Source organism: Artemia franciscana, chromosome 7, assembly GCF_032884065.1.
Source record: "Artemia franciscana chromosome 7, ASM3288406v1, whole genome shotgun sequence".
Lineage (NCBI taxonomy): Eukaryota > Metazoa > Arthropoda > Branchiopoda > Anostraca > Artemiidae > Artemia > Artemia franciscana.
The window spans coordinates 19796328-19808928 of record NC_088869.1 but is presented as its reverse complement, the minus strand read 5'-3'; the positions used below and the strand labels follow the sequence as shown (position 1 = coordinate 19808928).

At 34.6% G+C, this 12601-nt stretch overlaps 1 protein-coding gene and 1 long non-coding RNA gene across 3 annotated transcripts in view; one reads left to right on the top strand and one right to left on the bottom strand.

Moving 5' to 3' along the window:
- Positions 1-3811: 3811 nt before the first annotated feature.
- Positions 3812-12601, top strand: part of LOC136028955 (thioredoxin-related transmembrane protein 1-like) — a 19218-nt gene continuing 10428 nt past the window's right edge. Inside the window, exons 1-2 of the mRNA XM_065706953.1 lie at positions 3812-3922; positions 12230-12487. Coding sequence (XP_065563025.1) covers positions 3879-3922; positions 12230-12487 — 302 coding nt within the window. The 5' untranslated portion in view covers positions 3812-3878. The remainder of the gene's footprint in view (positions 3923-12229; positions 12488-12601) is intronic.
- The window catches only part of LOC136028958 (uncharacterized), a 25108-nt gene continuing 20293 nt past the window's right edge, over positions 7787-12601 (bottom strand). Inside the window, exon 3 of one of the 2 annotated variants that reach the window (XR_010617925.1) lies at positions 7787-7950. This is a non-coding gene — a long non-coding RNA (uncharacterized LOC136028958). Of the gene's footprint in view, positions 7951-9017; positions 9256-12601 lie in introns of those variants that run through there. The other variant, XR_010617926.1, reaches the window with a different exon arrangement.

Genomic DNA, 12601 nt, shown 5'->3' with positions numbered 1-12601 from the left:
ATAACCGTGTAAGAGTCTTTATTGAAAAACAAGACTAACCTTACAACAGTAGCACATACCAAAAGAAATGGATTACAGCTTAATTATTTTATCTGGAAGGGCCATTTCCCTCTCGTTTTTTGATTATTTTCGTAATTTATGTTTTATATTTCCAACCCAAAAAAAAGATTTTTCAGAATAGGGTAGGTGTCAACAGATTATTAACTATTCGATTAAAACTAGTGAATGCACTTACAAAAATGGTGAATTCAAGCTTTCCTTTTTAATTTCTGTACAATAACTAAAAATTCCTAAAGTAGGGGGGGGGGGGTCATTTGGGAGATAGTAACAAAAAATTTCTTATAGAATATTTACTCGATCTAGGCCTATTTGTACATTTGTTCAATGTTGAAATTAGTGGAATAACTTCAAAGGGGAAGAGAGAAAAAATAAAGTTGCTTTTCCCTCATAAACTGTCAACGAAGTAGTATTGCCTAAAGAGGTAAATTGACTATGGTTGACACACATGTAATCAAAGTAAAATATTTACCCTTTTTTGGTATTTTTACTGACAAGTTGACAACTTATCCCTCCCCCCCCGTAACTATTGAAAAAAACAATATATTCTTCTATCCTCAAAGGCTTGACGCATTCACGTCATTGCTAAGCTGCAAAGGCCATTGTTATAAATTTTTCTTTTATGCAAATTTATCTTGACAAAATTTGTCTCTGACAGCCGTGATTCTCATGCTTCCATACCTCAAGAAGCTCAAACCAGTGAAAAATTGAATGTTGAACTTTAATTTGCAGTGAGGGAAGGGAAGATATCAGCACGCCATAAGTTGAACAGCTTATGAATCTTGGATGTTGTTTCAAGACCTCTGGTGGAGTGTCCATATTGCTGATCGGCAGGTTCTCTTTAGTAGCGCACGTAGTGAGAGCCAATTCAAGTTCTTTTGCACTCTCTTTTTGAAGCTCTTTAATGTGAACAATGCTTGATATAGAAGCAGTATCCTTGACTTATAACTAGTGCTTCTTCTAAACTTTTTAACGCTTGTCAACGCTCTATCTTAACAGGTCTACAGAATTTACTATGGTAACAAGCTCTTATCATTCTTATCTTGGTTAGACACGCTCGAATCAAGCCTCGTCATTTCTTAACAGAACACATTTTTTTTTAATAACAGGTGATTCGAAAGCTTCTGTGGAATCATTCCTTTAAAAAAAGGTTTTAATGAAATAAGTGTTATCTGGAGCAGGCTAGTTAAAGTAAAATAATTACAGTATACATTACAATACAATACTCTTCTGGTCTTGTCAAACAGTTCGTGGTAACGAACTGTAGTAAGGAGCGACCCGGCTCAATAGTAACCAAAACTCTAAAAAATTGAATTTTGATATCAATAGCTACATCAAAAGAATCGCATTTTAATGCTGATTTTAAATATATAAGTTTCATCAGGTTTAGTCTTACCCATCAAAAGTTACGAGCCTGAGAAAATTTGCCTTATTTAGGAAAATAGGGGGAAACACCCCCTAAAAGTCGTAGGATCTTAACGAAAATGACATCATCAGATTCAGCGTATCAGAGAACCCTATTGTAGAAGTTTCAAGCTCCTATCTACAAAAATGTGGAATTTTGTATTTTTGCCAGAAGACAAATCACGGGTGCGTGTTTATTTGTTTTTTTTTGTTTGTTTTTTTCCCCAGGGGTCAAGGTATCGACCAAGTAGTCCTAGAATGTCGCAAGAGGGATCATTCTAACGGAAATGAAAAGTTCTAGTGCCCTTTTTAAGTGACCAAAAAAATTGGAGGGCAACTAGGCCCCCTCCCACACTCATTTTTTCCCAAAGTCAACAGATCAAAATTTTAGATAGCCATTTTGTTCAGCATAGTCGAAAACCATAATAACTATGTCTTTGGGGATGACTTACTCCCCCACAATCCCTGGGGGAGGGGCTGCAAGTTACAAACTTTGACCAGTGTTTACATATAGTAATGGTTATCGGGAAGTGTACAGACGTTTTCAGGGGGATTTTATTTTGTTTGGGGGTGGGGCTGAGGAGAGGGGGCTATGTTGGAGGATCTTTCCCTGGAGGAATCTGTCATGGGGGAAGAAAAATTCAATGACAAGGGCGCAGGATTCTCTAGCATTACTACAAGAAAACAATGAAAAATAAACATGAAAACGTTTTTTCAAATGAAAGGAAGAAGTAGCATTGAAACTTAAAACGAACAGAGATTATTACGCATATGAGGGGTTCTAAAAATACTTTAGCATAAAGAGCGAGGTATTTAGGAGGAGGTAAATACCTTGCTCTTTATGCTAAAGTATTTTTAGTAATTTCAACTATCTATTCTACGGCCTTTCTGATTCAGGGGTCATTCTTAAAGAATTGGGACAAAACTTACGATTTAGTGTAACGAGCGAGGTATTAACGAGGGTACAAACCCCCTCGTATACATAATAAAAATATAAGGTTATGAAAGTTTGTTACGTAAGTTAATTCTTAAGTTACGTATATTTTTTACTAATAAAAACGTTCGTTAAAAATTAAAAGTTCTAGTTGCCTTTTTAAGTAACCGAAAAATTGGAGGGCAACTAGGCCTCCTTCTCCACCCTTTATTTCTCAAAATCGTCTGATCAAAACTAAGAGAAAGCCATTTAGCCAAAAGAATTAATATACAAATTTCATTTTAATAATTTATGTGCGGAGAGCCAAAACCAAACATGCATTAATTCAAAAACGTTAAGAAATTAAATAAAAAAAAACTAATTTTTTTAGCTGAAAGTAAGGAGCGACATTAAAACTTAAAACGAACAAAAATTACTCCGTATATGAAATGAGTTGTCCCCTCCGCAATCCCTCGCTCTTTACGCTAAAGTTTGACTCTTTGCCACAATTCTACTTTTTAAAACAAGTAAAAGCTTTAGCGTAAAGAGCGAGGGATTGCGGAGGGGACAACTCATTTCATATACGGAGTAATTTCTGTTCGTTTTAAGTTTTAATGTCACTCCTTACTTTCAGCTAAAAAAATTAGTTTTTTTTTATTTAATCAAGTACCTGAAAGAAGGTTGTTCAGAGGGGCAGTCCATTGGACGTGAAAAAATAGCCTAAAAAATAAAGAAATAAACCACATATTACCAATCCATCATCATTATTCTCTGCAAGAAAAATATTTATAGCTTAATACATGTTCATAATTTTTTCTTTTTTTATACATTTCAAACACTATAATTAGTTCAGGCATTTTCATTGTAGTTGCTTTGGAAAATCAAAAAGTACACCAACTTTGCCTGAAAAACTTTATTGAAGACACGGCTTATGTGAAAATTGCCTCTCAGGATCGTTTTGATGGAAAGTGGCATTACGGCGTTTTCAATACTCCTTATTGAATTTATTTGTTAATACCAAGCATTTTATTTCTGCTACATAACTGTGATAACTACCTTTGAATTTGTTACCTTTTAATGAAAGCCACTTTTGTGCCATATAATTTTTTTCTATTAGCATATGTAATAAAATATTAAAAATCTTTAATGACACTTTGGGCCTAAAAGACCTATTAAAGGTTCGGGGATTGGGAGAAAAACAACAATCAGATATATATTAACAAATGAAAAGATTTATTAATGATAAGATTTATCAAAAAGTTCTAATTGAAGTTACGAGAAAGCGGTTTTTTATTGACATTTTTATGTCCCTTAGCTTATGGATGTAAGTAATGGATGTAATGGATGTATGGATGTAAGGATAGCATTTTGTATTCTGCCTTCTGAATGTGCAATAGCATTCGGCTTAATTTTCGGTTGCTTATTTGACAGCCTCACAAATGATTCTCCATTTTCATTAAAACTTAACAATTAACTCACCATCGAACCTTCAGGAGCAGTGGCTATGCCATGGAGAAATATTACAATTATCCTTAGTAATCTTTTTTTGTAAGTGAAACATTTATAATTTAGTGTTACGAAGAAAACAGAGTAGTCGAAGATTTATATTTGCGGTTTTCCAGAAGGAAATATTCTACAACAGAAAGATTATTTGAATGGGTGGGGGCTTTTGGAATTGCTGTAAATCAAAATAATTACATATTCCAACCCTTTGTATGTTCCTGCTCTGTTTTTTTTTGTTGTTGTTGGTCAGATCAAAATTTAGAACATACTCAGAACAAAATACTAAAAAAATAATATACCAAACGTCTATAGTCTACCTAGATTAGGATTAGTTCAGAAGTACATTATGCCTTAATTTTCAGTTTTTAATCTATTTTTTCTCTGCTTCTATTTCAGAAAATATAATTCTTGTTATTTGAGCAAAATTTCAAGCCACATTAATGGTTCTTTTCCTAAATCTAGGAATTGTGTAGATCTTCAAAACTTCATATAGGCTATAGAGGCAAGTTTGTTTCTTAGCTAGGCTATCTGAACATCCCATTAACATAAACATTACACACTAGAAATCGATATATAGCCTAGCACATCCAAGTTAGACTAGTGTTGGATAGATTTTGAGATTTACATTAGAATATTGGAAAGTAGCTAATGTAGGCAAAAAAACTTAGATAAATGTTTCTAGAGCCTAAGTAATAACAAAGACAAGCTGCATATATTCCAATAAAAGTTGTTCTTTCAGAAATAGATCTACTGGTTTTTTTAATCCTGATAGCCTTTTGAACTGATAGCCTAGATGTTTTTATTTTCCAGTAAATCAGTCTAGAGGTGAGTTAAGTCCCTTAACAAGAGGTCTTCCTCAAAGTGTAATATTGAGTCTTCTTCTATTCAACTTGTATGTCTCTGAATTTCAAGTATATTATGTATCATTTTACTTTTATGCTGATGATTTGGAAGTCTGGAAGGGATATTGGCCTTCTTCAGTCTTGTACAACCAAATATAAAATTGGCCCAGAAATTGTCTAGCTTTTGGCTTCCCAATCTCAATCTGTAAAACTAAAGCCATTATATTTACTGATGGTACTACAGATCCTTCTAATCCACTCACAATTTTCTTGAGGGAGATGCCATACTACAAATTAGTGAAGTTACTTGGTTTATGGCTAGATTCTAAAATGAAGTGGTACGGATTTATTAATTCTTTGATTATTCAGAGCCTTTATATTCTAAAGAGACTTGCTGGATGTAAGTGGGGATGTCATCCTAAACTTTCATTGGGTTTCTACAAATTATACATTCATTCAAATCTAGAATATGGAATCCAATTTTTCTTGGCTTGCCCTCTATCCTCAATTAAAATCCTTGAATCTCTTTGAAATTCTGTTATTCAAACTGGTTTGGATGTGCATAAGTATACTCCTCTGTCCAAGTTCAAAATATTGTCCAGATTGGTGTCCCTAAGAGAAACAGCATCTAGTCTAAGGATTAAATATTTTTTTTTTTGCAAATCCAGGCTTATGGAACCAAGCATTCTTTCTATGCACACACCTTTGCTGAGAAGTCAGGCTGTCCCAATGCCCATTCATCATGGAATCAATTTCAAGTGGAGGTTCCAAATTGAAATCAATACTCTCCTTATACATTTCCCTTTACTGAGTCCCCTGTGTGGGAAATGATACCACTAGGTTGTCAAGTAGAACTTATCTAAAATAAAAACCTGATTCCTAATTATGAGATCTTGACTCTTATGACTGAACAGATCTCAAAGGCATACCCTAATAATAGAAAAATATATACAGATGGATCTGTCCAAAATGAGAGAACAGGAGCATGTATCCCATCCCTGAATTTGAACCTCTTTTCTCCTCTCCCATTGGGATCTTTCTATTTTATCTGCTGAATTATATGCCATTTGCCTGGCCCTGGATGCACCTATCAATTACAAGATAGAATCTGAAAATATACTCCCTGTCACTGACTCCAAATCAGCATTACTATTGCTCCAAAATAATAGTAGAGTTGCCAATGACAAGGATTTGTGTAATATTAGAAGAAAGCTTCTTAATCTTAAAACTAAGGCCAGTCATATTTATTTCCAACATATTCCAAGTCATAAAGGCATCAGCCATAATGATAAGGCTGATTCTCTTGCAGTAATGGCTTCCATGTTAATCCCTAATCCTTTCTCTGACCTCAATTCACATGATATTATCAGGCAAAGATCTAATGTTAATTGCATTAAATTGTTTTTGTCCCTGTTTCATGCTAGACTAAATATCTGTTATTTAATTGGAAGCTACATCATTCTCCTTTATATGTTATTTCCTCTTCTCAACAGATGAAACAATTCAGCATGTATTATTTGATTTCCAGGCTGTGAATGAGGAGACTATTTCCCTAAAGCATTTCTGTTTTTGGTTAAGATTCCAAATAATTAAACAGCTACCCTGAATCCTAACCTGCCTTGGCACATATATTGTAAGATTTTTAAGGCTTCTATTGATATCTTAAAGAAGAGACAAATTGTTTAGTGATTATTAAAGCATGAAGAAGTCAATTGAAAGGGCGATGGTTTACTTCTAGGATTTGATTGTGCAGAAGTGAGCTGTAATGAATAGGAAGAGGTGTATTGGTACCAGCTGGCCTTGTGACCTTAAACTGCTGGGAACAGGCAGCTCAGGTACCTGCACTTCCCACAATCAATAATAATGTATATAATAGTGTGCACTCATTGTTTCCTAACTGGAGGATAATAATGCTTCCTGTGGTTAGTTTTTCTTATGAAGAAGTCAAAGAGGGGAAAGGACTTGTTGATTGTCTACATACCTCTCTGTAATTTTTGGAACTGTATTTAAGCAGAATATCAGTTTTACAAGTTTTTACTGTTGTAACACATGGATTTTTAAAGGTCACACTCCTCTATAGGGAGAAGGAGTGGTTATAGATGCTTCAAAACACCTTCAAAGATAATTCTTTTGTCTGTAGACCTATACCTAGAAGGTTCATTTTTGTAACTTTACCCCTTTCCAAGATAACAAAAGTAGATAAGCTAGAACACCATCTAATCTTAGTAGCTCTACTCCTTATTCTACCTCCAATTTCTTGGCAAAACTAGAATTGTACCAAGGAAATACATTGATACTAAATTAGGCCTATTGCATTATATATTGATTTCTTTATTGATAAACTTTTCAAATGCCATATTACGCCTAGTGTTTTGCTAATATACTAGGCTATTAGCTATATTGTTTCTAATTTTGTCCCAAATAGCCTTGCCTAATATTTAGGTAAAATTGTATTCAATCACAGATGAAGGGGGCTTAGGTTCTAGACTGCATAAAAACTTCTTAAACAAAGTACCTGGCCTATGATCTGTAACTAGATTTGACAGGATTAATAGAAGAAATATTTCATAAGGACTACAAATTGAACCATCAAGGATTAGCATGCATTTTATGGGTAATGTTTATTATATCAAAAAGTAGAATAAATATTGTATCTATTTTTATTCCCTTAGTAGAGCAGTACTTCTAGACTTTAACTAGCTTTTGTGTTACTGGGCAACAGTAGCAAATGGTTGTTATGCCAAGTTTATATCTGATCATCAGGTATTACAATCATCAATTAGTAGCCCTAATTCTATGTTAAATTCTGTTCACTTACAAATAATTCTTAACATTTGTGATTGTAGGCTAACATAAACAGGTAAATTTAGCAAGTAGAAGGTTTTCCTTTATATTTATCTTTTAGTCTTTTCTCAATTTACATAAAGGATTAATAAAAAATAACCTGTATCCACTGCATCTTTGTATAGATCAGGCACTTTGAAGGTATGAACTCAAAGCAGGGCTGATTATTAGGGCACAAGTTTGACTCCAATTAGTTCCAAAACTGGAGCCAGCAACCCTCCCACTTTCTGCAAACTCTTGAAGTCCACCAATGGTTACAAATTTGTTTTTGACAGTTGCCAACTAATTCTCAAATTGACTGTAAGGATGTCTGCATCATGGTTGAAGGATAGGTAGAAACACTTCCTTCATGATATGTTCATAGGGTCTTCACAGGAACTGGTTAAGCTAGAATGATCTTCTTTATGAATGATTCACACTGCATCTTATTTCACATCTTTCTTATTTCGTGTTCATTCAAAACATAATGATTGCTTATCAGAGTATAATTTTTCTCTCCATTTTTGTCCTTTTTTTAGAATCATATCAAACAATGTTTTTGTAAATCATCAATCAACCCACAAAGAACACATCATCAACACCAGATATTACCAGATTGTGGATGCATTTTGACCAACTTTCATTTAGTAAGCAGTTAACATTTCAAAAAAAGAAACTTAGAGAAGGTATACAATGGGTTGATTTTCTCGTTTTTTTTTTTTTTTCATGGAAAAAACTATGTAGTTTATTTGTATTAATCTTGTGCAGAAGAGAGCTAGAGCAATCAGGAAGAGCTGAATTGGTAACTACCGCGGGTATGCCAGTATCATCAAAATTCCAGATGCCATTGGGCGTCAGTTTGGCTCCAAATCTTCCGTAGACATCAAGTAGCTTATCAAAAAACGTCTGTACTACAGGTTTGTTGAAACCAGAGGCTCTTGCCTGACTTGTGGGTTCTGGCTTCCTGATTGAAATATCTGGATTCCGCTAAGAAATGCGAGAAGCCAGTCCTTTGACGCCGCTTCATTTTCTGTCCAACTTTCTGCCACAGAAATGTTATTTGCACGAGCATAAGAATATTTCAAATATCTAGATTCTTTGTCTTAAGTCCGTGGTTCATAGTAGAACATGTTCGGAAATAGTCTGCAAGTTTCTTTTTCTGTTCCATGTCAAAAACTTGCCTGTTGTGTTTACCTTTCATCGAGAAATTGATGGAGAGTGGCTGAGGCTCTTCATTGGCACTTTCTGAAGCTTAAATTGCTTGATACAGGCAGCTTAGGTGCTTGCACTTCCCATATTCCAATCAAACTGTCTTTTTTTAATAATTTTGATGCTGTTAAAAAAAAAAAACAGATTAATCATGAGTTGTTGAAGTTTGAGAATCACTTAAACTTCTACTATTTTAAGTTGACAATTATATTTTATTTATTTATTAAAATTAAGACCAACTAGGGTCAGTTACATAAAACAAAACAGATCAGCACAAAAAAAACAACAATTCATTCAAATAACAATGGTACATTTAAACATGTCAGAATTGTTGCGTGTTTGACCCAGTCAGTCAAAGTGGCAGAGAGGCGAAAAAGCGGCTCAGACTGTACCAAAATGAGGGGATTATCCAAAGCAAGTATCCTTGTCTGCATAGAAAGAGAAGATTTTCTACACAGCTCAGGAAAAGATGGGAGGCCACCACCAACAAACATTCCAGATGCTCTACAATTCAAAGGAAGATTAAGAAGCCACCATAAAGAATTGTTATAAAGAACCTAAAGAGAATTCTCACACCTAACAGACAGATTGTACAAAAGCTAGACTGTACAACAGAATGTAGTAAGCTCTGATAAAAAAGCATCTTACAGAAGGGTCGCAACTCCTAAACTTACGAATGAGTAAGTTAGCCCTGCAGCACAGCAAACATGAAAACATGCCTTAACATAACATAACCTTAACTTAAAATAGGAGCTAAAATAACCAGGTCATCAGCATAACTCAGGTTATTCAAGCAAACACCACCAATGAAACAGCCAACCCAAGTTTATGCTAATGCAGCAACAGCAACGGCAAGGTTCCTAATCTTGAGTATTATTTAGATGATTTTAAATAGTTTGGATGGGCTGACAGTTGGGACTGGACCGACAACAATACAGGAAAGTTTTCTTTTTTAATTTTGACATTTAAACAGGAACAACCCTTACCTATGTGAATATTTTTGTTATATAACACTTGCCTTAGGTTGATGGCATACATGCACAGCTGGTATATGATTTAGATGCTTTGTTCTAACTACATGATTCTGTGTCCAAAATGACATGTCAGATTAAGATTCCTGTTATGATCCTGTGTCTAAGGCTAGGCAGTACTTTCCAAGTTTAGTCTCAAGCTTTAAAAGTCTGTCCAAGATTAGACTTGACTCTTGCTACTATGAGTAAATTTAAAACTACAGTATTGTGTACGGATAAAATATTTTAGCCAATTGTATACTTATTGAAAAAAATTAGGCATTCCCATTTGTGAAACAGTCTGCTTCCCATGTAGTATTATTTGAAATTGCCCTTGCTTCCATTAAGATGTATATTGTATCCACTAGTTTCAGTAATGGCAGTGACCTATCAAGCAAAGGGGGGGGGGAAACAAATGAAAAATAATGCCACAATCTAAGCTAGGTTTGAATAGGATACAACTGTGTTACAGTGGCCCTTGACCCGACCGTGCTAATTTTTGTCCATATAACAATAGATCATTATATGAGTTCATTGTATAATAGGAAGAGGGGGTTATGTAAACCTCTCCTCAAAACCTCACCCTTTTTGTTAAAATTGGACGTTTGGTCACACTTCTTAAAAATTGACTGGTGAAGCATCAGGGGTCATGGATTTGGAATAAACAAACTTTTTTAAAACCCCATAGTTGGTAACAACTCATTTAGTAGCAACAAGTTGAAAACCAGGCTATATCTTCATAAGGGAACTGGAATCTTGATTTCCAACTGAATGAGCCTCTTCCAAAGTTTATTTGACCACCCTTCCCATAAAGACCTCGTATCTTAGCAATGGGCAACTTTCATACTCTAAAGCCCTTGCCCAGGGGACTGAATGGGGGGGGGGGTCAAGCCTGGAGGTATTGTATGTGTCCTGTTGAATATTTTGAACAATATGGCTTTCCATATTGAAATCAATATTGATTTTTAATATGTATATGAGGGGGTTTGGGCCTTCGTTAATACCTCGTTCTTTACACTAAATCGTAAGTTTTGTCCCAATTCTTTAAGAATGACCCCTGAATCAGAATAAATAGTTGAAATTACTAAAAATCCTTTAGCCTAAAGAGCGAGGTATTTATCTCCTCCTAAATACCTCGGTCTTTATGCTAAAGTATTTTTAGAACCCCTCACATGCGTAATAATCTCTGTTCGTTTTAAGTTTCAATGCTAATCCTTACTTTCAATTGAAAAAATGTTTTCATGTTTATTTTTCCATTGTTTTTATAGTAATGCTAGAAAATCCTGCTCCCTTTTCATTGAATTTTTCTTCCCCCATGACATATTTCTCCAAGGAAATATCCTACCCCATAGGCCCCTCCCCTCAGCCCGACCCCCCAAACCAAAAAAAAAATCCACCTGAAAACGTCTGTACCCTTCCCAATAACCATTACTGTATGTAAACACTGGTCAAAATTTGTAACTTGCAGCCCCTCCCCCAGGGATTGTGGGGGAGTAAGTCATTCCCAAAGACATAATAATTACGGTTTTCGACTATGCGGGACAAAATGGCTGTCTCAAAGTTTGATCTGTTGACTTTGGTGAAAAAATGAGCGCAGGAGGGGGCCTAGGTGCCCTCCAATTTTCTTGGTCACTTAAAAAGGGCACTGTAACTTTTCATTTCCGTTAGAATGAGCCCTCTTACGATATTCTAGGACCAGTTGGTCAATACGATAACCCCTGAAAAAAAACGCATCCCTGATTTGTCTTCTGGCAAAAAAAATACGAAATTGCACATTTTTGTAGATAGGAGCTTGAAATTTTTGCTATAGAGTTTTCTGATACACCGAATGCGATGGTGTAATTTCCGTTGAGGTTCTATGACCTTTAGGGGGTGTTTCCCTTTAATCCCCGAAGAAAGATTAAAAGGATCTATTTTCCTTATTTTTTGTATGCTTAATCTCTACTTATTCAGAAATTGATTGCCCTGAAAATAAAGCCTGTTTTTAGGATACTGTATTTCAATCTAAAAAAAACTAACACAACTTTTTTTTTTTTTTTTTTTTTTTTTTTTATAGTATTGCTGAAGCAAAAAAAGTTAAAAGCTCATTTCCCTTCAATTTAAATTCAAATTTCCTTTTAAAATTTGTTGTAGTAATTTATAGAAGTAAACAAATTACGTTTATTTCCTTGGGGAAATTTATTTAAGTAAACAGATTACCTAAATATCTCAGCGATTCATTTGGCATTTATAATTACTTAGGAATTAGTATCAGTTTGCTGTTTTCTTCTATATGTTGGCCCTTTTAGTATCCCCCATGTACTTACAGCTATGCAGGAGTAATTTTTCATCTTCTTCCATTGTGCAGTTATGGTATACATTAAATAATAAGTAAGTTTTTTCATTGTTTCTGTAAAATGAGTTGTTTGTATTACAGCAATAATCAAATAATCAAAATACATTTGTCCTAGTTATGCATACTTTTTTAGTCATGCTCCATGGTGTCCAGTATGTAGGACTCATCAGCCTGATTTGGAATATCTGAAACCCTTACCCTCTTTCTTGGACCTGGATCTTGCTATTAAGTTTGTAGATGAAAATTGTAGAGCCTGTTTTGAGCCTATCTGGGAAGATCTTGAATCCTGGAGTGTTGATCTTGGCATCAAGTTGGCAAAAGTAGATGTCACTGATTCTCCTGCTTTTTTTAGTGGAAGGTTTATGGTCACAGCTCTACCAACAATATTTCAGTAAGTTCATAGAGTTTATATCATTAATTACATTATTTCAAGCTATTTGTATTTTTAAATCATCCATAGCATTCTAATTTCTTGTTATTTAATGTGTTAAAGGTAATTATTTGT